Below are 26,239 nucleotides of genomic sequence, written 5' to 3' on the forward strand. Positions count from 1 at the left end.
GTAATTTGTTACTTTTTATATTTACATTTATCTTCGAGGACCCATTTGTTTGTTTTTTTACATTTATGTTCATCTTTTTTTCCTTTTTTGTAAATATTTGTATTTACGTTTATCTTTATTTTTTCTATTTTGTTAACATTTTTGTTTACTTTTACATCTGATTACCTATTTTGTTAATTTTTTCATTTGTTTAACTTTTATGTTTACCTTTTACTATTATGTGAACGTTTACCCTTGCTTTTATGTGTTTTGTGTTTACTTTTGTTTACATTTGTGTTTTGCTATTTTATTTTTACATTTACTTTTATCCTTAGGTCTACCTATTTTGTTATTTATTTTATTTTTTTAATTTGTTTATCTTTGTTTACCTATTACCCTTTGTTTACATATCACATTGATCTTTTTTTTTTTAACTGTTACATTTACTGTCATGTTTACTTTTTTGTTCATTTTTACATTATTTTTTATCTTTGTTTACTTATTTTGGTAATTTTTACATTTACAGTTATTTTTATCTTTTCCAATTTTGCTAGCATTTTTGTTTCCTTTACTTTTACATTTACCTTTGTCTTAACATTTACCTTTATTGTTTACCTTTACTGTCATGTTTACCTATTTTGTTACTTACCTGTTTCCAATTTTGTAAGTTATTTGCTTACTTCTGAAATGCCAAGCTTACATGTGCTGTGTACATCTCAATTTAACGACACGGCATCATCTGGGCAATGTATAGCACTGACAGGGTAGCGTGCAGCTATTAAGGAGCCGTCACGAAGCTTAATTACTTATTTGTGTATGTAAATGAACTGCTGCCTGTCAGCATGACTGTGATTTGAATGTTTCATATGTAACGCAGAGACTGTCCAGAATGACTTCAATCAAAAACAAAAATAACTGAGCTACGCTTTAGCTATACTTTCCTCTTTCTTTAATAAGATCACTGTGGTATGAAATACAGTAAGTGAGTGGGAGGGATATGAGAAAAGGGGAGGGGGGGTCTATCTCAGGCAGAACTGATGTGCCACTATCCATATTCATATTCAGCAGCAGCTGTTATCGCTTAAAAGGCTTTCTAATTACAACAACAAGACAAAAACTGCTTGGATATGGTCCAGACCCACTAAATGATAAAATAAGCACTCGTTTTCTCTCTCGCTCACTTTCTCTCTCTCTTAATCTCCACAAAGCACCTTAGAGTCTGCTCACCCAAATACATGCCAACGAACAGTGAAAGTGCCATTCGGAGATGCAGGTGTCACATTTGATAAGGAACTTCTGGATTAAATATGCTGTGGCTAATGAGCAGCCGGGCGAGCCAGAGAGTGTGCGACCATGGGCATGATTGTTCTCCGGCTGATAACATTCTGCGCAAGAAACAGCCAAATTCCATCATTTATTAAACATCCACGGCCTCTATCAGAGAGAGTGTCTGGATGCCGGTGTTAAGTGGGAGACATTGCTTTTCATTGCGCCAATCTCAGGGGGCTCCCAGGGGGCTGCCGTGCTGCAGAGACAAACAAATTGTCCCATATTTAGCCGCATTTATTTGTGCGTGTCTGTGTTGTTTTTTAGAGGTTCAGAAGGAGTTAGAATCTTCAATTTGGAGAAGTTGTCTTTTCTTTAGTAGTGGAGTTTGTTAAGGCAAGCATCACCATTACTCACACTTAGGGGTAGGGATTTTAACGAACCCCTAACCGTAAATATTAAAGACTTCATTAAAACTAAATTTAAGTTTTGTTGCTCTTAGTCCATGTGTGTTTCCTTTGGAAAGTGTAGTCCTAAACGTTGATCAAATTAACTTCCAGGAAAATGGACCAAAAATATTGATGACTGATGTTGCACTACACAGGTTTTCGTCCAATCGAATGCTCTCTAGAATGAAAATGTCTCTCTCTGCAGCTCACAGCAAGTAGCAAAACATTTTGATTTTGAGCTTGATGGATAACTTATCCTTAATCAGCAATTGTGCAATGGACATGAATGAAGCATCAGATCGTGCCTCTTGTAGAGGAGAGAATCTGCTATAACATTTCGAATGATCAGACTTAAAGGGATAGTTCACCCAAAAATGAAAATTCTCTCATCATTTACTCACCCTTATGCCATCCCAGATGTGTATGACTTTCTTTCTTCAGCAGAACACAAATTAAGATTTTTAGAAGAATATCTTAGCTCTGTAGGTCCATACGATGCAATGAATGGTGACCAGAACTCAGAAGGTCAAAAAATCCCATAAAGGCAGCATAAAAGTAATCCATAAGACTCCAGTGGTTAAATCCATGTCTTCTGAAACTATATGATAGGTGTGGGTGAGAAAAAGATCAATATTTAAGTCCTTTTTTACTATAAATTCTCCTCCCTGCTCAGTCAATCTCCACTTTAACTTTCACTTTCACATTTTCTTGTGTTTTTGGTGATTTGCATTCATCATGCATATCGCCACCTACTGGGCAGGGAGAAGAATTTCTAGCAAAAAAGGACTTAAATATTGATCTGTTTCTCACCCACACCTATCAGCTCTCTTCTGAAGATATGGATTAAACCACTGCAGTTGTATGGATTACTATTATGCTGCCTTCATGTGATTTTTTGGAGCGTCAAAATGTTGGCACCCATTCACTTGCATTTTATGGACCTACAGAGCTGATATTTTCTTCTAAAAATCTTCATTTGTGTTCTGCAGAAGAAAGAAAGTCATACACATCTGAGATGGCATGATGGTGAGTAAATGATAAAGGAATTGTCATTTTTGTGTGAACAGTTTCTTTAAGATTTTCACCATGTGAATGATAAAAACATTCCAGCAGCTTATTTTTATTAAAACAAATAAATGTCCAAATTTTGCTTTTTGTTTTATGAGGGTCTCATTAAAACTGACTTGGGAACTTTTCACCAGTTCTTCATAATTCATTTTTGGTACTTTTCAAATGCCATTTAAGTGCAGATTTGATTGTTTTAACCTTGTCCAAGACTTTCAATATTAAACTATGAAAATCCGTTAAAAAAATACAAATTATTATATGTTGAAAACTATGATTATCTAAACAAAGCATGAAATAAACCTAAATCATTTCAGTGTTTATTTTGGTCAAATGATCAGTTTTTCAAAAATGACATCTATCCCACAGTTGCTGCGTCATTGCCACCACACCAAACAAATTAGTTAGTTGTTAACCAGGTTGACAAAAGTGTGAGTGAAGAGCATGCTTGAGATGAAATATGTGGCGAGATGTTTGAAGAAAACAAAGAAATATCAATGAAAATATCACTGGTGAGCAGAATTATTTTTCATTTCCTAAATTTTGAAAATAGTGTGAAAATATTATTTAACTGTGTATTTAGGATACATAAAATGTTAACTATGAAATTTGCAAGAGCCTTAGCAAGACAAAAGAGTCTGTCATTTTAGTTTTTATTTAAAAATAAAAGCAAAAAAAAGCAAAACAAAAAAAAACATTTAAAATGTCATTTCCATCAGCATTATTTCCAGCACAGAATTCTATTAAACACAAAACCGAATTTTAGATGTGCTGGAAAGGACAATGTGATGGGAATTTACATGCCTTTTAGAAAAAAATGACAAAAATGACACTGTTGGACATTGTTAGCAGATAATGTTATGTTAATGTGAGAAAAATGCTTTAACAAGACTACTTTCTAGAAGTCCACATTGCATAAAGTGCCCAAAGTTGAAAAAACACCCATATAGGGACCAAAATATCATTGAGACTTGGTGGTGTACTCTTTTGACTCCTAGCATCATGGCAGCCACTTTTGCAGGGACAAACACCTTGCACTTTTTCCTTAAAACAATAATAATAATAATAATAATAATAATAAAAACATTCCGTTTTCGTTTCTGTTTGAAGAAGGGTTTCACAGGAGCCATTAATGATAAACTGGTGGGTAGATGTTGTGAATGGTGACGTCCCAATCCAACTCATTTCCTCTATCAGTACAAACGTTGTCCTCTTCAAGGTCATTCTGATGGCATATTGAATCTGTTGGACTGACAGAGAGAAATAGAAAAGGTCTTGGCCTGTCACTCATAAGGAGCTTAGTTCACTCAGCCAGTAAAATCAGCCAGCATTGGCTTTACGTGGACCGATGGCCTAGCTGTCAGGAAGACGATTCATTTCTCAAAGCTCATATTTAGAAATTGGAAAACGGTGGGATGATTTTTTTGGCATACCTGTCAAGGTACCACTGCTCTTCAATTACAACCTGAAAGCTGGAGGTGTGGTGTTCTGTTAGGAAAATAAACACACACTTCACGGCTTCATGAATATACAAAAGTGCATAACTTCACAGCCAAGCCAGATGACTGGCCCTGCCTCACAGGAAGCGGCACAATGCCCCTCTGGTGTGTGTTTGATGTAGTGCGCGGACCTGTAGATCAATGGGGGCACAGGTGTGCGGGGCAGATGGTGGAGAGGTGATACCCGGGGCGGTGAACTCAGCCTGGCCGGGAACACTGAAGCTCTATGAAGGGCATCTCCCAGGGGAGCAGAGCCGAATGACTGATGCTCTCTGGGATGTGGCGATGCAGAGATGTGATTTATGGAAGTGGAGTAGTAAAAGTGAACTCCCTGCTGCTGCTGCATCTCACTCTCTTATTGTGTGGTTTTGAGGGAAATTCAACTTTGTGTTGGCAACTGAAGAGTCTCTTTGAACACAGTTAGACTGCAGTCCTCAATGCAGGTCTGTTGAGTTCCAGCCTGATCTCATTAATGTACGTAGCTATTTGTATGTTAATATTTGTAGCATTTAAACGTACATGTTTGTACGTTTGGATAGACACTAAAACGTACAATATGGACGTTTGAAAGCATCTAAAATGTCAATATTTTTCCGTATTTATAGCTTTAGAATCTTAAAATACTGACAAATCCATTACAGCTATATACAGTATGAATACGTGAATCCATTATAAATATATTTGTACATTTTTACTGTTTATAGATATTTTAGATCCCTTAACCCTACCCCAACCTCTAAACATAACCACATTTCAACAATATAAAAACATGTAACTAGTAGGTTATAACCATTTATTAACGTAACAGGCAGATCAATTTAATCGCAATAATGTATTCAGAAAAATGGCAAAATTCAGTACAAAAGTAGTCCAAAGTTTGATGCGCTGCATCCGATGTGCTCCCTGACGGTTTACAATAGCATTGTGTAAGGTGGAGAGTAGAATTTAAATTATTAATCGCTGTAAATCTTCTGATGCACTCCATAACGGCGCTGTCATATCTCATTCAAACATATACATCGCAGAATACGGCAGTCACAAACGGTCACGAGATACTTGAGAGCCAATGAGCATTCGACATCACTGCCGTAAAACCGCTGGTTGTAATGCTTGAGGCGGCAATTTTTTTTATTTTCAAAACGAAACCAACGCGGGTTGACGGTTGTAGCGGGTGAGACGGCGATTGTTGAATAGAAGGCTTGAATTTGGGTCTGTTCTTCACAGAAAGCAGTCTGAAGATTTGGATTATTGCTAATGAATGTATGGATTCATTTTATTATTGTTTTATGATGCTTTTTGTGGTTTATTTTGTGTTTTGGCATATTCTGAAAACTCCTTTTGTGTCCCATGGCAAACAAAACTAAAATGAGATGTTTAATAAATGATTTTTATTCTTTTTAACATTTTAAAGTGTAGTCTTGGTTAAAGTGATGTAATCCTTGAAAACGTCGTATAGGGCAGCAGAACTGAATGAAACCATTAACATTTCATAATAATTTCAACTGTGTTAAATAAATGTGATGACATTTAACTAATCTCATTGATTAGAAATTAGATGTAATGAACTGATTAATTTTATGAATGATTCAATAGTAATCCGTTCAAACAGTACACGTAAACATTTGTAAATTTCTATAGGTGTTAATACGTATATATTGTACGTTTCAGTGTAAGAGAATGTACGTTTGCTAGAACCAAACTTAACGTAAGAGTACATACGAGTTCTCATAAGATCACGTTGGAAGTTCACAGCATTATTACTGTAGATGTGTTTGTTTGATTAAAAAAGAGTTATAGGTACAATTATAGCCATGATGTGTTGCATTTGAAAGACATCAGTTGAGTTATATTTATCTAGTTCAACAATGATTGATCCTCCTAAGTCAACAGAGCATAAAAATAAAATAAAAAACAGTTTAACAGCAGTTTAAGAAGTTTTTAGAATATTTCTTTGATTAAAAAGTTTTATTACAGTAACAATAACTGTAGTAGCTGATATTTTGACTATGGAACTATGGTTACCATGGTGATTTTTTGTAAAGGAATGTACATTAACTACATTGCTCCTTTAACATAAAAATAGTAATGGAATAATGAAGGGTAACAGAGAAGTCAAACTATTTTAATAAATAAAAAGTAATTCGAATTTAGGGTTAATATGATTTGTTTCTCAATATTGGGGCAGTGGTGGCTCAGCGGTTAAGGCTCTGGGTTACTGATCAGAAGGTCAGGGGTTCAAGCCCCAGCACCACCAAGATGCCACTGTTGGGCCCTTGAGCAAGGCCCTTGACCCTATCTGCTCCAGGGGTGCTGTATCATGGCTGACCCTGTACTCTGACCCCAGCTTAGCTGGGATATGTGAAAAAAAGAATTTCACTGTATATGTGCAAATGTATAATGTGTGATAAATAAATATAATTATTATAATTAATTAATTATTCTTCAACTTCAGCACTTTTAGTCCTGTGAATTTCTAGAAAGCAAAGTCCTATAAAATAATACTAATATATATGTGTGTGTATGTGTATATATATATATATATATATATAGTGTGTATATATGTGTATATATATATATATATATATATATATATATATATATATGTGTGTATATATGTGTATATATATATATATATGTGTGTATATATATATATATATATATATATATATATATATATATATATATATACATATACATATACATATATATATACAGGTGCTGGTCATATAATTAGAATATCATCAAAAAGTTGATTTATTTCACTAATTCCATTCAAAAAGTGAAACTTGTATATTATATTCATTCATTACACACAGACTGATATATTTCAAATGTTTATTTCTTTTAATTTTGATGATTATAACTGACAACTAAGGAAAATCCCAAATTCAGTATCTCAGAAAATTAGAATATTGTGAAAAGGTTCAATATTGAAGACACCTGGTGCCACACTCTAATCAGCTAATTAACTCAAAACACCTGCAAAGGCCTTTAAATGGTCTCTCAGTCTAGTTCTGTACGCTACACAATCATGGGGAAGACTGCTGACTTGACAGTTGTCCAAAAGATGACCATTGACACATTGCACAAGGAGGGCAAGACACAAAAGGTCATTGCAAAAGAGGCTGGCTGTTCACAGAGCTCTGTGTCCAAGCACATTAATAGAGAGGCGAAGGGAAGGAAAAGATGTGGTAGAAAAAAGTGTACAAGCAATAGGGATAACCGCACCCTGGAGAGGATTGTGAAACAAAACCCATTCAAAAATGTGGGGGAGAACCACTACGCACAGACGTATGCAAGACATGGGTTTCAGCTGTCGCATTCCTTGTGTCAAGCCGCTCTTGAACAACAGACAGCGTCTGAAGCGTCTCGCCTGGGCTAAAGACAAAAAGGACTGGACTGCTGCTGAGTGGTCCAAAGTTATGTTCTCTGATGAAAGTAAATTTTGCATTTCCTTTGGAAATCAGGGTCCCAGAGTCTGGAGGAAGAGAGGAGAGGCACACAATCCATGTTGCTTGAGGTCCAGTGTAAAGTTTCCACAGTCAGTGATGGTTTGGGGTGCCATGTCATCTGCTGGTGTCGGTCCACTGTGTTTTCTGAGGTCCAAGATCAACGCAGCCGTATACCAGGAAGTTTTAGAGCACTTCATGCTTCCTGCTGCTGACCAACTTTATGGAGATGCAGATTTCATTTTCCAACAGGACTTGGCACCTGCACACAGTGCCAAAGCAACCAGTATCTGGTTTAAGGACCATGGTATCCCTGTTCTTAATTGGCCAGCAAACTCACCTGACCTTAACCCCATAGAAAATCTATGGGGTATTGTGAAGAGGAAGATGCGATATGCCAGACCCAACAATGCAGAAGAGCTGAAGGCCACTATCAGAGCAACCTGGGCTCTCATAACACTTCAGCAGTGCCACAGACTGATCGACTCCATGCCATGCCGCATTGCTGCAGTAATTCAGGCAAAAGGAGCCCCAACTAAGTATTGAGTGCTGTACATGCTCATACTTTTCATGTTCATACTTTTCAGTTGGCCAAGATTTCTAAAACTCCTTTCTTTGTATTGGTCTTAAGTAATATTCGAATTTTCTGAGATACTGAATTTGGGATTTTCCTTAGTTGTCAGTTATAATCATCAAAATTAAAAGAAATAAACATTTGAAATATATCAGTCTGTGTGTAATGAATGAATATAATATACAAGTTTCACTTTTTGAATGGAATTAGTGAAATAACTTTTTGATGATATTCTAATTATATGACCAGCACCTGTATATATGTCAGAGTGTCATTTTCAGCACATCTCAAATTCTGTATTGAGTTTCATAGTATTCTGTGCTGGAAATGATGCTGATGAAAATGACATTTTTATCGTTTTTTAAAATAAAATAGTCACCTCCTTTTGTCTTGCTAAGGATGACGTTATGTAGCCTCAACACACACACAATTAAATAATATTTTAATTAACTAATTCAATTAAACAATATAAATGATATTTTCAGCTTTTCATTATTATTATTACAAAGCGAATTACCTTGAATATATATATGAAATTGACCCAAAGTCCAGTCTAATGGGCTGAATTATGAAGACTGAATCTGTGTTGACACTACAGGAAGCTAATTATGAAATAACTGACCCATTGTGAATTTAAAGGTCAAATGAAAACGACTCATTCTGAGGTTTTTAATACAGTGTGCAGTAATTAGCTGCCCTGATACAACAAGAATCTAACTGATATTGCAAGAATCAAAGCTATTAATTAATGCAACACTGAGAAAAAACAAACAAGTGGAGCGAACAACTAATTTTAATGCTGATCCTGGAAAACTATGCATTCAAAAGTGAGGATATTGCCACCTTGTGGCAAAGACACGATAGTTACGCAATATTCTTCAAGCAGTGCTCAGTCTTACAGTCTTAGTGCTACAGCTCTCTGAAGCCTTTTGGCTAACATGTTGCTTCACAAAAAAAAGTTATTCCCTTTTGCATGTAGCTTTCCTTTATGATAGCTGATTTGGAGGCTCAAAGCAGAAGAGCACTTTTCAGCTCTGATAAATAAACTTATTGACAGATCCAAGTATTTGCTTGGATTCTTGCGTAAAAAAAAGAGAGGGAGGAAAGATGCATGTGCATTCAATTTAAACTTCTCATTGTCTTCGCCACAGCGTACTGTACCAAAATAAACACAAGTCTGTGTGACATTGCAAGAACTTAAGTAGCAAGAAACAAGAGCAGATTTTAAACAACACTTTTACTTGGCTTGGATTCATCCTTTTTTAATGGTTTAATTTGCAAATGTTGCAATAGCTATAAATTGCACATTATATGCAATAATTATTTGTCCTTTAAGAAACTTACCATCGTAGCCACCGATTCATTGTTGTCAATTAACATGTAAAGTTTCTTATACAGTTTAAAGAATTCCATATGAATGTATTATATACAGTAGTAACAATAACTGTAGTAAATATGATGTTTTGGTGGAAATGATGGTAAAGCTTGTTTAAAACAATAAAATAATTTAATCTTGTAATAAAACAAAATGTAATCTTTGTGTTCATATTGGTTTCTTATATATATAAATCATTTTCTGTAAAAGGAAAGATATTTAATGATCTTATAAATAGCATATGGTGGACCCCACCGAGTAAAAGGTATTAAAATATGTTCTTTTCTCCTTGAATACATTTGAGTTAACTTTCTTGAAATTAATGAAAGTTGTGTTTTCAAAAAATATTTTTCAAGGTAATTATTTTTTTTTTATTTTTTTTTTTGAGTCACAAATATCAAGAAGTTTTCTTAAGGTTACTCCATTTGACATGAACAAAATGTTTTCCATTATATATATATATATATATATATATATATATATATATATACACATACATACAGTGGTGTGAAAAAGTGTTTGCCCCCTTCCTGATTTCTTATTTTTTTGCATGTTTGTCACACTTAAATGTTTCAGATCATCAAACAAGTTTAAATATTAGTCAAAGATAACACAAGTAAACACAAAATGCAGTTTTTAAATGAAGGTTGTTATTATTAAGGGAAAACAAAATCCAAACCTACTTGGCCCTGTGTGAAAAAGTGATTGCCCCCTAAACCTAATAACTGGTTGGGCCACCCTTAGCAGCAACAACTGCAATCAAGCGTTTGCAATAACTTGCAATGAGTCATTTACAGTGCTGTGGAGGAATTTTGACCCACTCATCTTTGCAGAATTGTAATTCAGCCACATTGGAGGGTTTTTGAGCATGAACTGCCTTTTTAAGGTCATGCCACAGCATCTCAATAGGATTCAGGTCAGGACTTCAGGATTTTTTGTAGACAGTAGAATTCATGGTTCCATTTATCACAGCAAGTCTTCCAGGTCCTGAAGCAGCAAAACAGCCCCAGACCATCACACTACCACCACCATATTTTACTGTTGGTATGATGTTCTTTTTCTGAAATGCGGTGTTACTTTTACGCCAGATGTAATGGGACACACACCTTCCAAAAAGTTCAACTTTTGTCTCGTCAGTCCACAAAGTATTTTCCCAAAAGTCTTGGGGATAATCAAGATGTTTTCTGGCAAAAATGAGACGAGCCTTAATGTTCTTTTTGCTCAGCAGTGGTTTTCGTCTTGGAACTCTGCCATGCAGGCCATTTTTGCCCAGTCTCTTTCTTATGGTGGAGTCATGAACACTGACCTTAACTGAGGCAAGTGAGGCCTGCAGTTCTTTGGATGTTGTTGTGGGGTCTTTTGTGACCTCTTGGATGAATCGTCACTGCGCTCTTGGGGTAATTTTGGTCAGCCGGCCACTCCTGGGAAGGTTCACCACTGTTCCATGTTTTCGCCATTTGTGGATAATGGCTCTCACTGTGGTTCTCTGGAGTCCCAAAGCTTTAAAAATGGCTTTATAACCTTTTCCAGACTGATAGATCTCAATTACTTTCTTTCTCATTTGTTCCTGAATTTCTTTGGATCTCAGCATGATGTCTAGCTTTTGAAGATCTTTTGGTCTACTTCACTTTGTCAGGCAGGTCCTATTTAAGTGATTTCTTGATTGAGAACAGGTGTGGCAGTAATCAGGCCTGGGTGTGGCTAGAGAAATTGAACTCAGGTGTGCACAGTTGACAGTTATGTTTTAACAGGTGGGGCAAACACTTTTTCACACAGGGCCATGTAAACACAATAAATAAAATGGCTACTTGCATGACTTTTGTTTAATGGACAAAATTTTATATAGCCATTTTATTTATTGTATTTATTATTTATATATTAGAATATATTTCTGTATTTCTAATATTTAAATAATAAATATAATAAATAAAATGGCTACTTGCATGACTTTGGTTTAAAGAACAAATGTTTTTCAAACATTAATAATATTTTTAAGAAAATATTTTCACTGCTTATTTTTTTTTTTTAAAGAAATAATGATAAAAGGTTATTCCAGACTATTTATGGCAAAATACATTTTTATTTTTTATTTTTTAAGAATTTCAGCTTTCAATTTATTTTATTTTATTTTTTTTACAATCCCTGGATGGTTACATCACTTAGACATTTTGTCTTTAAGCCCTAGACAAAAACATCAAAATGACTTCAAACACAGAAATCAGCATAGTAAAGGTGTATTTCTTTAATTGTTTTGTGTGAATTGCATTTCTAATGTATTTCTGAATAACTTAATAGGTCTAGATATAAATTGGGCGTCACATCATTGACCCTTAAACAAATAAATGAACGAGTCCTCTCTTTGTGGAAGTGGAGACACTAATGTGATAGATGGGAGAGACAGTAGTTATTTGACTTTACTGGTGTTTTTTACATGCAAAACTCTGAATATTTCCAGGGCCAGTTCCCTATAGTTACAAACACACAACATCTTCTGCCAGAGCCTTTCTGTTGCCTCTGCATGAATTAGCTGGAGTGCAGTCTCAGTGACATTTCAGTTTTTTTATAATGTTTGCAGAATCAACAATTGTTTCTCTAAAATTGTGGGAATTGTTTGATATTAAAAAGCAAGTTTCTGTAAAATGTAATATCCATTCACCCCAATACCAAAAGCCCCATCCAAGCACATGCAATTAGCAGCCCTCTCCATGAGGCAGAACAGCACATCACAGGTCACTGTCTCTGGCTTCAACACCCTTTCTGAGAGCACTCACACTTCTCTGAATGGTAGCATCGAGTGTGCTTCATCCTCGTTGTCCAACTCCCCAATAAGTCCACGTCCTAATTCTACCATTTAGTGGTGGCGTATCATGTCTCTTGTTATCTCAAAGAAATGCACACATATGTTGGTAGGACTCTGAGCTGTGTGTGGGTTCAAAGAGTGAGCACTTATTACGTTTGTATTTACCACTATGCAGATTTCCTTGAAATTAGGATAAAACATATAAAAAAGAGAAGGCTCCATTGATTTTATATTCTCCCAAAACACTAAATAGCAACAAAAACTACCACAGGACTTTCCTAAACACCTGCATGACACTATGAACTGCTAAATTTTCCTGATCCATGAGATCTTTGCGTGTGGTGTCTAAAGATTGATTTTAAGACAATTTTATCTAATATTTAATATTTTTTTTAATGTTGTAAATGTATGTAGCTCATGAAAATCCTGGAAATGATCACATTTATTTTGAAACAAAATACTAATTCATTCCAAGGTCATTAAATCGAACATTTTTAATAACTGCCCAATAAGTGAAAGGATAATATTTTGGGGTAAAACGCCCACCTGTTTCAAGGGCTAAAGGCCCCTATTAAACACATTGTTTTTTAAGTGGGGTGAATAGATTTGTTATTAAAAAAATGTTCAAAGTGGGCTCACATTGACTCATCCAATCATAATAGAGATTAGTTTGTTTATAGAATACTTGATGTAATAAAATGCCAAATGTGTTTGAAATTAACACATTTGGCATTTTTTTCTGAAGTAGTTATTTTGAGTAAGCATCATCTTAATTTGTTACTCAAAGCATCTTTTTGTCTCAAAAGTATTTGCAATAGCTGACAAAGTTTACACAGTATGCCCCGGTATCTACACGATATCACTTTAAACCCCCTTGGGGCCTTTTACCCCAAGTGTGGGAGTCTTTTACCCCAAGTGTGGGAGTCTTTTACCCCAAGTGTGGGAGCCTATTACCCCAAGTGTGGGAGCCTATTACCGCAAGCGTGGGAGCCTATTACCCCAAGCGTGGGAGCCTATTACCCCAAGCGTGGGAGCCTATTACCCCAAGCGTGGGAGCCTATTACCCCAAGCGTGGGAGCCTTTTACCCCAAGCGTGGGAGCCTTTTACCCCAAGCGTGGGAGCCTTTTACCCCAAGTGTGGGGTAAAAGTCTCCCTCACCATATTTAAAAAACCAAAATAATTTTAATCAAAACTACCTTCTGTTATTATATCTTTTCACACAAATTATGTTGCTCCATCAATTTTCAATAAAAAAAATAAATAAATAAATAAAAAAACACAATTTCCATAAGGGGTGCCTTTAGCCCCATTGTACCCTACACTTCGGCATGTAACTCTTCTTGCAACAATTGTGCCACAGACATGCATGAAACCTCAAATCACGTGGCTTGTTGAGGAGAGGTGTGCTAGTACTTTTCTTAGCAATCTGACTTAAGATTTTCACCTGGCAGAGGATAAAATGGGTGACAAAAAAACCCCATAGACTAACAATGGAGGGACCAGAGACATATCTAGAGATTACAATATCATAGAGACTTGGGGGTGGGCTATCAGCATCCTAGCAACCACTCAGAACACCATAGCAACCACATGAAAAAACCCTAGTGTCATGGTGATGACTCTTGCAGGGAATGAAGTAGGGGGGCGTTCATCCAAAAAAGGTTGGGAACCACTGGTTTAAAGTGTAAGCATTTTTTTTTATTTTATTTTTTTGTTGTTTTTTTTTTGCTGCGTATATGATTTTGAATATATGTGAATCTGCACTTTTTCAGATGTTTGTACACACATATCCTCCTGAGATCCAGAAAAAAGAAAAAAAGAAAAACGTTTTTGCCGTTTCATTTTGTTTAATGTCAGTATTGGTGCATAAGAAGCATATGACAATCTTTTTGTGTGTGTGTTTTATTAATATCTTATCCAGTTACCATGAAAATGAAGGAAAGTTTTCCCTCTCAAAAGTCAAGTTGTATATTTAGAGCTAATTTTCTTCTTTAACATGCTCTGCAACACTACTTTGAGAAAACAATATATATATATATATATATATATATATATATTTATAATGAGTGTTCGTCAGCAAAGAAATCTAATTTCATAGGAATATCTCATATTTTTTATAGATTTTTGTTTTTTACACTATTCACATGCAGCGTCACTCAATTGGCGAATACACATGTACAGAGTCCCAGTGTCCCTTACAGAGGACAGAAGAAATCAATGTCCTGCTTTAAAAACACCCTAAATATTTTGTGAGATGTTTATTTAAAAGAAAAAGCAATAAAAAAGCTAAAATAAATAAATAAAAAAACAATATTAATGATAAATACTGAATAAAATAACACAAAAATATTTGGTATCCCAGAAAAGTGTCCCAGGGTGCCCACTTTAAGATACTTAGATTTATCACTGCGGTATGTATGGACTCAAAATATAAAAAGCAAAATGTCCTCTACAGAGGACAAAAATAAATGACTGGGTCTCATGAGGATATGATCAAAGGGGTTTCTGTTGCTCATCTGGTAGAGCATGGCACTAGCAATGCCAGAGTCATGGGTTTGATTCCCAGGGAACACACATACTGATAAAATACAGAAAGTAAATGTAAAATGAAACATGATGCTTTGCAGATCAGGCACTCTTTCAGAGAGGTCTCTGCAATATATGTGTATGGTGCATGCTAGAGGCAAGCACACAAAATACTAAAATATTCCTTATGTAGTATAAAAATTACAGTTTTCCTATCCCGACCTATTAGGAACACCAGATTGCAATGAACAAATGCATATAAACATTTAAATGCTGACTTAAACCCAAAAGCTTTACCTCTATCTCTTACAGGTGGACAAGTGTGGTGCTCCACAACAAAAAATATAATTGATGGGGAAGAACTTGCAGCCTGTGTGGTGGATTTGCAGTCTCATCTTCAAACAGCAGCCCAAACTCCGTACGGTCAGGGGAGTTTTCCGGCCCAACAGCTGGACTCCATCCAGCTCCTTCCTCAGCAAGCAGCCATGCTGTCCATTCTGCCCGGCATCAACAGTGAGTGCCGCTTTATCACGCCACGGCCATAGTGGATACACTGATTAATGCACTTGCTTAAAAATGGAAATCCATGTCAAAGAGTCATCGCAGCTCAAATGTGCACGTTTGCCATGGATAAGAGAATTACCAAGGGTCGCAGCCGGCCTTCAGTTGTCTGCACAAATTAGATATTCACCCTCTTCCATTCTCTAATCACAGTTAACAAGATGCGAACAACAGCACATTTGCTTTGATGGGGTCTGTAGGGTCGGGTTATATGGTTCATCCCATTACTGTGCAATCACAAACAGAGGTAAATTGTACCACAGCATTCATCTGGGACTGAGACACCCTTGAGCTTTATTGTCTTTCCTTTTTGATTATCATTCTGTGTTTGGAAGTGCAGAAAACAAGATGCAGTTTTGAAGGATTAAGCTTTACACATCATATTGTATAAAACTTTTGAACATACAGTGGAATCCAAAATTCTGAAATCTCATTGAAAATCTAGGATTGAAATTCTCACTTGAATCTTTAAATAAAGCAAATTTTAGGATTTTTAAAATTTCCTAAAACAGTTATAACTTAAAAGGAAGATGTGTTTCTGGGTAAAAGTGACTCAAAATTATGGAGCAGGTTACAAATATTTAATATTCTGCACCATTTCTATAAAAAGCACATTTGTGTCATTGCCATGTTCACTCCTTTGTACAAAAGATCAGATTTTGCTGATCTGAACTTTTTGCTCTCATTTAAAGCAAAAGAGGGCATACCAAATACAGAAATCCTGAAATTCATATACTGTATATTTTTCATTTGAAATGTTCTCTCTAATTATAATACTGAAAATGTCATTCATAAATACTAGAGGGGTCTCAGACTTTTGGACCCTAGTTCATCTTTTTACCTTTTAAATGTTGCCTTATATTTAACTTAAACGTAACTGATAATTCAGTATGGTTATGCTTGTGTTCATTTCTGTCTCTTTAGAAGACATCTTCCCCTGCAAGGCATGTGGCATGTGGTTTTGGAGTGAAAGGAACCTCCAGGCCCACCTAATGCATTACTGCAGTGGGCGGCAAAGGGACCCTGAGATAACAGCTGAGAAAAACACCAATATCAGCCATCAAATGCTCCACAGTTGCACATACCCTCAATGCAATATGAGCTTTGCAGGCTTGCATGCCTTTGAAATACACTTATCCACGCATAACAGTGAGTAAACCAAGAAGACATTCTTCATCATATAACATTCTAATCATAAACAAACAAAAACTTAAGAACAAATAAGAAACTGAGAATCTACCCTTTTGAAAAAGTTATTAGCCACACTAAAAGCTACCAACAAAAGTAGCTAGTTACATTGCATCTATTTAATCAGGCTTTTTTTTAAGGTAACTGCCAGATTTTAAAAAATCTATATGTTATATATTTATTTATTTATTTTATAATTATTTAAAAACAAAACAGAGATCTCAATTAGGATGACAGTATAAAACTTAACACATAAATTCAGCCTAAATGCATCTACTAAAACTAAAAAACACTGAAAAACATAATTATAAACAGCAGTATCTAACTTAATACCTATTTTTTTTAAACACAAACAAAATTATGTGTAAAGATTTTTACAAACACTACTGGCAAAACAAACTGATTTGCTAAAACCATCCGAACTAACCAAATTGAAATGATTCAGACTTCCCAATGCTACTTTAGAGAGAAGAATATTCTAGGAAAGCATGTTTGATGATTGTCTTTATATGTTCAATTGTAAGTCTGCACAAAACAATATGATATAAAAAAACCACATTGTTGTGTTTTGTCATACTATACCACTACTTTTTGGAAAAGCAGCTTGTTACTGGAAAAGCTACAATGTTTTAAAAACAGCTAATCTACTGTCATGCAAAAAAATACAAATAAATTAGCATTGCCACTTTTAATTGATTAACTACACTTCTGTTTTCCTTGTGTATTTAAAGTTCTAAAATCAGAAGAGACATCCACTGGAAGCAACTTGAAATGCACAATTTGCGACTACACAGCTGAAACACTTATTGTACTGCAACACCACATCCTCTCCCACCTGTCGCAAACCGGCCTCAGATGCAGTCACTGCCACTTTACTTTCCAAACCCCCAGAGAAATGGTCAAACACCAGGAACTACATGGACATAGCAGTACAGGCAACAAACCCATCAAAGACAAACTTGATAACTCTCATAGCATTGCAGGAAGCTCTCAACAAGGTCGAGCTAATTTAAGCATGAAAGACCTTCAGGAAAGCACAGTACAATGTGAGATCAGTCAAATCTCAGAGGTGGAAAGCACAGAAAGTGGGCAGGCATCCACTAAGGGTGAAGGCAACTCAGGAAACAAGGCTAGTGTTTCATTTTCCAGAGTAAAGTCAGAACCTTCTAGCCCCCGTTTGGCCTCATCACCTATTCAGCACCACCTGCCTCCTGCCTTTCCCATTGCCCCCTTAATGCCACATGTCCCATTCTCACAGGATATTACCGTGGGGCCGCAGGCATCTGAGATACTGGCCAAGATGTCAGAGTTGGTCCATCGCAGGTTACGTCAAGGAAGGAACACTTATCCTCCAGTCATGTACAGCACGCTTGTGCCAAAAGGCGCAACATGCTTTGAATGCAATATCACTTTCAATAATCTTGATAATTATTTGGTGCACAAGAAGCATTACTGCAACAGTCGCTGGGAGCACACACCCAAGCCACATGACTTCCCTGGACTTCTGGATAAACCAGCAGGCACTGTCAGTCCAAAAGTTGGAGCCAGTTTGGCTGTTATGCTGAATGCTGGTCATCCCTCTGAGGTTAAAGGTCATGAATCTACCCTTTGCAATCCAATTGCTGGTGGAAAAGTCTCAGATGAACTCTCTGTGCAGGTTAAAAAAGCATCAACTCCCTCTGGTGCACATGAGAGGCCAAATGGCACACAGTTGGATTTACAAAGCCCCAAAATGCCACCCACTGAAACTGATGTTGACCCCAACCAGACAACATGTGAGGCCTGCAAGATCACCTTCAGCCGTCATGAGACCTTCATGGTGCATAAGCAATATTACTGTGCCACCCGTCATGATCCTCATGTAAAACGTGCAAACAACAATAAAGGACAAGCCAATCAGAAGGCAGTTCGCCCACGGAAAAGAAGAAAGGCATTTGAGCTAACTTCTGATCAAGAACAAATGCCACATATGGGTATCCCATCATTTCTTGGTTTTCACACTATAGGTGGTCCATACATGTCAAAAGATGCAATGGAGAGCTTCCGGGAACATCAGAGATACAACATGATCCAAGGCTTGGTACCCAAATATCCAGAGGCTTCATTGACGGTTTCAAAATCAGCTCTTGCATCAAAATGTAATACAATATCCAAGGAGGAAGGTAATGCACCTATCGATCTCAGTAAGAAATGCATGCCACAGTTGGGTAACACTCCTCTTTCCCCTAAAGGACTTATGGATTATCACGAGTGTGCCGTGTGCAAGATATGCTTCAACAAAGTTGAGGACTATCTTAAGCACAAACAGAACTTCTGCCCAGGCACTGTTTTGCAAGATAAGTCTTCCAAGAACAAAGTACATCTGAGCATCAAAAAGGAAGGCCCAATAAATTCTGGCAACCTCTTAGAGAATGCCATATTCGAGTCCCCAGCTCAGCATGCAAAAATTGAGCATCCAAATGCAGTGACAACATCTGATATTCGAGCTTCCAATGAAGACCACTTGATCCCAGTAAAAGAGGAACTGAGGATTGCCTTTCAGTCCTCTGGGTGTTACCCAAGTTCTGCTAAGAAAATAAGACCCGATGAGCAAATCTGGCCTTACTATGAAATCAAGCCCACAGATTACGCTACCGGGATGCTGGTCACGCAGAGTGAATGTAGGCAAAGTCCAAACGAGGGCAGTGAGGGTGAGAAAGACCAGCCGATGCCAGATGGTAGCCATCTCAGCACAGAGGACCGTGAGAACCAGGACAAGACTTTACCCTTAAACGACAGCCTTGATCTAGAGGACAAGACAGATGATGCAGGAAATAAACACCACGGTTCCCATACACCAGATATTCACACAGACAGCACTGTCAACTGTAAAGAGAGCACAACTCTGTTGCCATCTATAAAGACTGAGGAGGTCTCAACCAGCTTCAAGAGGGTGTTGAATGGGTCCATTGCCACCACTAGCAATGTGAAGTACTGCCGGCCCTGTGACATCCAATTCAACAACCTGTCAAACTTTATAACACACAAGAAGTTTTACTGCTCATCTCACACAACAGAGCATGTAAAATAGTACCATCTTAAAGATGCTGATACACACTTTAGAAAAAGTAGTGCTGTAAATCAAGTGAGGGTATTTCTAAGTCCTGAGACATACTTTACGCAAGTACATGAATGCAGATGTGAACGTTCTGGCCAACAGTCCAGTTGAACATACATAATGTGCGTTCTTGCGTTACTGTGGCGGTAACAAATCTCAATACTCATGGGGGCGATAGAGTTACGTTCAAAAGTCAGAACCATTAAACTGGATGTGTTATTCAGGTAAGTTTTTATAAATATATTAACCTTAAATTACTGTAATAAACATAACTGTTGCACCGCCATAACAGTAGTTGGCTTGAAAGAGAAAACTTACTGTACAAGCGCACAGTTTTCACTAATGTCCGCTATAGCGCCCCTAGTGGAAATTTTGAGAATGCAATGCGTTCAGGTACTTGTGTACAGTATGTTTCGGCCTTAACACATCACCACCAGTGATAATACACACTTGTTTTGACATCTGAATCGATTTGCTTGTGAAGGACACTTGTGGCGATCTCTTGCATTTGTCATGACTAAAAGTGACCACTCGCACCATCATTCAAAATGGACAAAAGCCTTGAACTGTTCATATTAGACTTTCCACAAGCACCAGTTTCCCTGTAAGGGTCATTTTTAAAATTCTGTGCTGGCTTACACAGCAGCAGGAGGACAATCAAATCAGGAGGTTTATCCTACACTCCTTTAATAGAAACTTTGAAGATATTTGTTGCAAAGTATTGTGTTCATACTTTTTGTGTTTTTTTTTTTATGTATTTATTTATTTAATAATAGTTTTAGCCCTAAGAAATGCAGATTTGAAATGAAAAAGTTTACAAACATTTTCTCTAATGTCTCATTTAGAATTTACAGAGAAAATAATGAAAAACAAAAAATGTATGGTGGAGCAATCTCGGTCTTGACTAATGTGTCAACATATCCTTAAATACTGGCAATCAAGTTTCTTTAATTAATAATTGTCAATACATGTCAAGTTTGTCCTTGGTGTTTGTTTATGCTTAAATATGTTTTTTCTCGTTAATGCAGAAATCTTGTTAAAAAGGTAACCTGTATGTGTGTTTGTTGATTCGTTATCGTTTTTTTGTTTTTTTTATGTTTGGCTTCTAATGCAATACTTTTTAAAAGATGAAACATTATTATATATTATTAACATAATATAGCAGTATTTCAAAAGGGTAACTTTTTTTACTTGGACCCAAGAAACTGTCTGTGTTAAGTGTTTACTAAAGTCTTACTAAACACAAAAGATAAGGGTTTACACTTGGTAATGGATGACTCACTGTAAACAGAAACACAAAATCCCATGAAAAAAAAATGTTGTCAAAATGTGTTGCTATGCATGTACCTGTGTGGAATGAAATTCCAGTAATGTTGGAAATGTTATTTTATGTGGCATAAAAATTAAAAAAGTTTATCTCAGGACAAGAAGTGTGGTAATGAATTTGTTATATATCATAATGTCAAAAATTAACGTACGCTTTTTAACCTATTTCATGACAAATAGAATATCTGAACAAACGAAGCTGCATTTTTCAGGAGAATTTGGATGAGTACCTACCGCCTGTGCAGCGCAAAACACCAGCACCATCTTGTGTTAGTTACAATTTGGAGACATGGAAACATTAGGCCTATCCGACTTAAATAACAGTGGCGCATATATTGAAGTGGCACTAAGTATTTCTTTTCTTATTAAAAAAGTTGTAACACCTCTCTCAATTTAGCTGTAAGAAGCCACTTGTTTTTTTTTTTTTTTTTATTATTATTATTGTTTCAGTTAGACAAAGTAACAAGTAATACAGATTTTTGTAATAAGCTTCTGTATTCCCATTCCTGTCCTGACATACACTGTCTTACAGCTGCAATTTTGGTTTATTAAAATATATAGTTTAATTGTATTGGATTTCTTATAATCAATACAAAAGTGTTACCACTCAACCAACAAATCATATGTAAATCTTAAGTTATAGTCTATGCATTTATCCAGTTACTGTACGTATTTTTTTATTTTTTGCGGCGGGGGCCTGTTTAAAGCGAACAGATTTATTAAAGACATGCTACGATAAGCAAACCATATATCATTGTGTTTTACTTTTAATATTGGTGTTCTTAATTACTTGTATTATTCCGTTTTTTTATCATTTATTTGTGCACGAAATACATTTATTTGTAATAGCTGTGTTATTGTCTTTGTTCTTCGACTCACATTTACTCACCACACTTACTCTGGTGAAATATCCACATTGGTCTATGAAAAGCAGGTACACCAATGCTGACAGTGGAATATTAAATTATATTGATATTAGATGCTGCCGAAATCTGTTACCCAGGGCTCGACATTAACGCTTGTCTGGGACAAGCGGATTTTTGAAGGGGCAAGTGAAAGATAATTTTACTTGCCCGACTGGACAAGCAGACTGATTAAAACATCAATAACAAAAAAAAAATAACTGGCTATATTTGTGATAGGCTAGGCTTGTGTCACTTATTAGAAAGTTAATATTCTTATTCTGCTGTTGAAAATAATCCAGAGCACGTAATTTTATAATTCGCTAGCGATCTAGTAACATCTATGGCCCGTTTGATTGACAGGCGGCATATGTGTGTGCGCTGAACATGTGCGTGTTATGAAAATGCTCGCGCTAATGCACTCCTGAATGGTCAAATACATTTCAAAATTACGCCAAAATGCCTGTCTTGGTGAGGTATTCATGTAAACACAGAGAGTGATGTCTAAAGTGAACGTAAACAGTGGAGAAAAAAGCAGATTTGTATTAAAATGTGGGACTTAACAATAGCGAATAGACCTGCTGCTGTCTAGTGTGTCATTATAATAATCAAACAAACATAACAAGAAAACGAGAAAACACTCACTGTTCTTGACTGGGTAACTTTAGTAGCTTTAAAAAATATTAATGTATTATAATCATACAGTAAGACCAATAGTAGTTTGATGTTGCATTTCATTCTGAATGTTTATTTGAATACTTGAATTCTTGATAGCCTATTGCTGTTAAAACTTTTAAAGCTGTTAAAAAAAAAGCACAGAATTTTCTTAACTTGTTCTATTATTTTTAATGCATTTCTATTCATGGCTGTTTTTTTATTGTTATTTTATTACTGACTGTTTAGTAGTCTTGAATAATTACTTAAGAACTTGAAACCACTACCGGCTACTGAACTTTTAGTATTGTGATAACGTATAGCCTTTATTGTACATGGTAGATCTTGCTGCAATGAATGTAGATCTCACTCCTGCTGTAAACGATGGCATGGAGACTTTTCTTTATTTGACTACCATACATAACATAAAATAATTACCAAATGACAATAGTCTCCTCCCCTAGCCAGTGCAGTTTACATTTCTGTCACATAGAATTGAGTTGATTTCATAGGTACACTATTAGGTTGGGCATCGTTCATCATTTTAGAAAAATATTTAACATAAACATTGACATGTCACTTGAGCATGTAACTTAAATGTCCTTTTTTCTCTCCAGACAAGTAACTTTTTTACTCTGACCTTTTCACTGAATGACCAATTGACTTGTCCAGAGGACAACCACATGACAATGCTTAATGTCAAACCCCTCTTTAATTTCAACTAAGTGTGTCTAATGATCACCAAACTTATTCAGGTGATGTCTAATCTCTTCAGTGTTATCCTCTAATAGATTTATTCCTGCTGTATATGACAAAGTATAGAGAAACAGCAGGGTCACCAAACCTGACGTTACATTAGAGGTTACCAAAATCTGTTACCCCTCACAAATTTCAGCACAACACTGGGATCAGAGGGAGATTTAAAATTTACTGTCACTCTTTAGAAGCTTTATTTGAAACCTCATTGCAGAAATGTTGACTTGTTGACTAGTTTGCTTTAAAAGTTTTATTTAATCTAGTTTGCTTTATTTTTTCTTTTTCTTTATAAAGATTAATGCCAGGGTAAAATAACACACAAACTAAATAGTGATAGAAATATAGATTAAATAATGATTTTTTTTTTTTTTTTTTTTTTTTTTTTTAACCTTACTAAATTAAGGCTAGAATGTGTCATCAAAATATGTAAACAGGGTCCATTCTAAGGGTCAGAGAGAGGGTGGAAAGTGGTCATGAAGAATAAATTATGCTTTAATGAAAGAAACCTCTGCCACTTTTTTTGGGTTGTATGATATAGGCATACTGTATAATGTATATTGTGTGGATTTTACATTAAATATAATGTTGATCTTTCTATTGTGGTGCCTTAAATTATAATACACGTACCCTCTTTTATTTTGTCGCTCAATTCGTAGTCAACAAGTCATTAAAGGTGCTCTATGTAAGATTCAGAAACCCTTGTTATTAATGACACCTGTGGCCGTTAAGTGAACTGCAGCCAGCTACCTGTTGCTCATACTCGCGCTCGTGCACACACTCCATAGGAACGCGAGCGAGCGAGCATCGACCAAAACAATGACGTAACGTACAAAGAGACTGAATGTGATTCACTGACATCATGCTGACAGATGAGCTAGCAAAATTTAAAGTACACAGTTATGATTATTTTACTACAAACTTTGAGACTGTATATTATATTTGACTCTCCAGTGCTGGAAAAGGGCTAGAACAAAGTGTGGATATAGGTCTGACTATGCGAGACTGTAATCACTTTTCCTTGCATGATACATTGACTGATAGCCTGATTTATACGATAGCCTATGTCGCCGTTAACTAGCTAGCCAGCTTTATCAATAGCTGTTAGCTAAATTTGGTGTATGATGACAGTAGTTGTTTATAAAATAGACTGTACATTATAAATATGTTGACACAATTCAGTATTGATCCATCACAACTGTCATTTTGATATATCGATGCACTGTTGTTTTAGAATAATAGAATGTATATATTTTCTGTATAACCAAGTTACGTTACACTAATGAATGGAGCTTTTTGCATTATCTTCAACATTGTCTAGCATTCATTTCATGTGTTATTGTAGTTTACCTTGCTGAATAATTACAGATTAGCATTGACATTAACCTGACTTTTAGTATAAAGAGAAGATCGTTGAAATTATTTGAAAGTTACGAAGCAAGGTAACTTGCAATTCGTCATCGTTAGCAGGCAAGATCAAGTTAGCTAAAATTACACAGATCAATCATTTTGGCACTATATTTCACATGCTTTGCAGTTATGTAAGCTTACCTGTCCAATAAGAAGAACGCCAATTCAGGGTCGGTTTTGATTCCCAAAACCGAACGAAGGTCCCTCCAGGAATCAAACACCCTGCTGATGTTCACTCTAGTTTTCGCTCGACCACGATCATGTTCCCGCTTAGCCAGATGGGATTCAGTAGATAAATGTTTTATTTTTATTATTTTTTATTTTTATTTTTTGGCATACTCTGAGTTTGTGTAGGAGTCTGTGTTGTGCTGGGAGCAGGACGTTTGCTGGATTCCATCTCTAAGATAACGTTACCAAGTATTGCAGTTTGTTGTTGCTGTTGAATAGCGGAAGAGACACACTGAGGCAAGGCTCCCGGGAGCGTGCATAAATGTCACATCCTTTGGATTTTCCCGACAAAAGCGACCCGCTCCCTTCGCATGAAAATCAGTCTACAGGCATGAATAGGCAACCTAGGAAGTCCGGGAAGGGCAAATTTTTTAAGTTGCGTTACAAGCTGTTCACACATTGGCAAAAAAAATAAAAATAAATAAAAAGGCGAATATTACATGAAAAATGTTACATATTGCACCTTTAAGTGAACACAATTTAAAAAGCAAAACAACCATCACAATTATTTCATTTTAACAGATGTTTTAAAAAAATACATATTGTACACATAACTACCTAATAAATTTAAAATGTTGTTTTTTTAAGTAAGAAAAAAAGGAAAAAGTGTGAAGTAGAAATTCCCTGATTTTACCACTTTATATTAAGACATGTCAAATACCACAACATGGATGTAGGCCTACCTACCACAGTCACTTTAAACTTCACATAGCCTAAATTTGGCAAAAATATTAGTTTTATATTAATATTTTTTGTCTTTCCATTATTTAATTAAATGTTAGATTTTTGTGAAAATTTTTCAATGTTAAACACCAAAAGAAAGAACAGCAAATATATATTTACTCTGCATATACTTATATCTAATGTAGGCTATGTGATACAAAACTATCATAGTCCACACAAAAAATATCAATGGAGAATACACAAAAAGTCACAACAGATTTACAGATTTCTTTACTATAAAACTTTTTAATTGGGGAACATTTTCTGAATGCACCAGCCAGATTGAAAATTAAGTGGTCAAATATTTTAAGAAAAGCAAGAATCGGTTCCATGCAGTTGTGTGGAATTGACCACAATTTCACAACCGCACACAATTTTGAGACTTTTGCTTTGAAAAATACCAAGCTCTTATTA

General features: G+C 35.8%; 1 protein-coding gene across 1 annotated transcript in view; it reads left to right on the top strand.

Annotated features, from left to right (window-relative positions):
* Positions 1-22,003, top strand: part of LOC127420686 (zinc finger protein ZFPM2-like) — an 89,155-nt gene extending 67,152 nt beyond the window's left edge. Inside the window, exons 6-8 of the mRNA XM_051663150.1 lie at positions 15,296-15,496; positions 16,469-16,693; positions 17,464-22,003. Coding sequence (XP_051519110.1) covers positions 15,296-15,496; positions 16,469-16,693; positions 17,464-19,802 — 2,765 coding nt within the window. The 3' untranslated portion in view covers positions 19,803-22,003. The remainder of the gene's footprint in view (positions 1-15,295; positions 15,497-16,468; positions 16,694-17,463) is intronic.
* The last annotated feature ends 4,236 nt before the right edge of the window (positions 22,004-26,239 follow it).

Source organism: Myxocyprinus asiaticus, chromosome 30 (genome assembly GCF_019703515.2).
Source record: "Myxocyprinus asiaticus isolate MX2 ecotype Aquarium Trade chromosome 30, UBuf_Myxa_2, whole genome shotgun sequence".
NCBI classification, from domain to species: Eukaryota; Metazoa; Chordata; class Actinopteri; order Cypriniformes; family Catostomidae; genus Myxocyprinus; species Myxocyprinus asiaticus.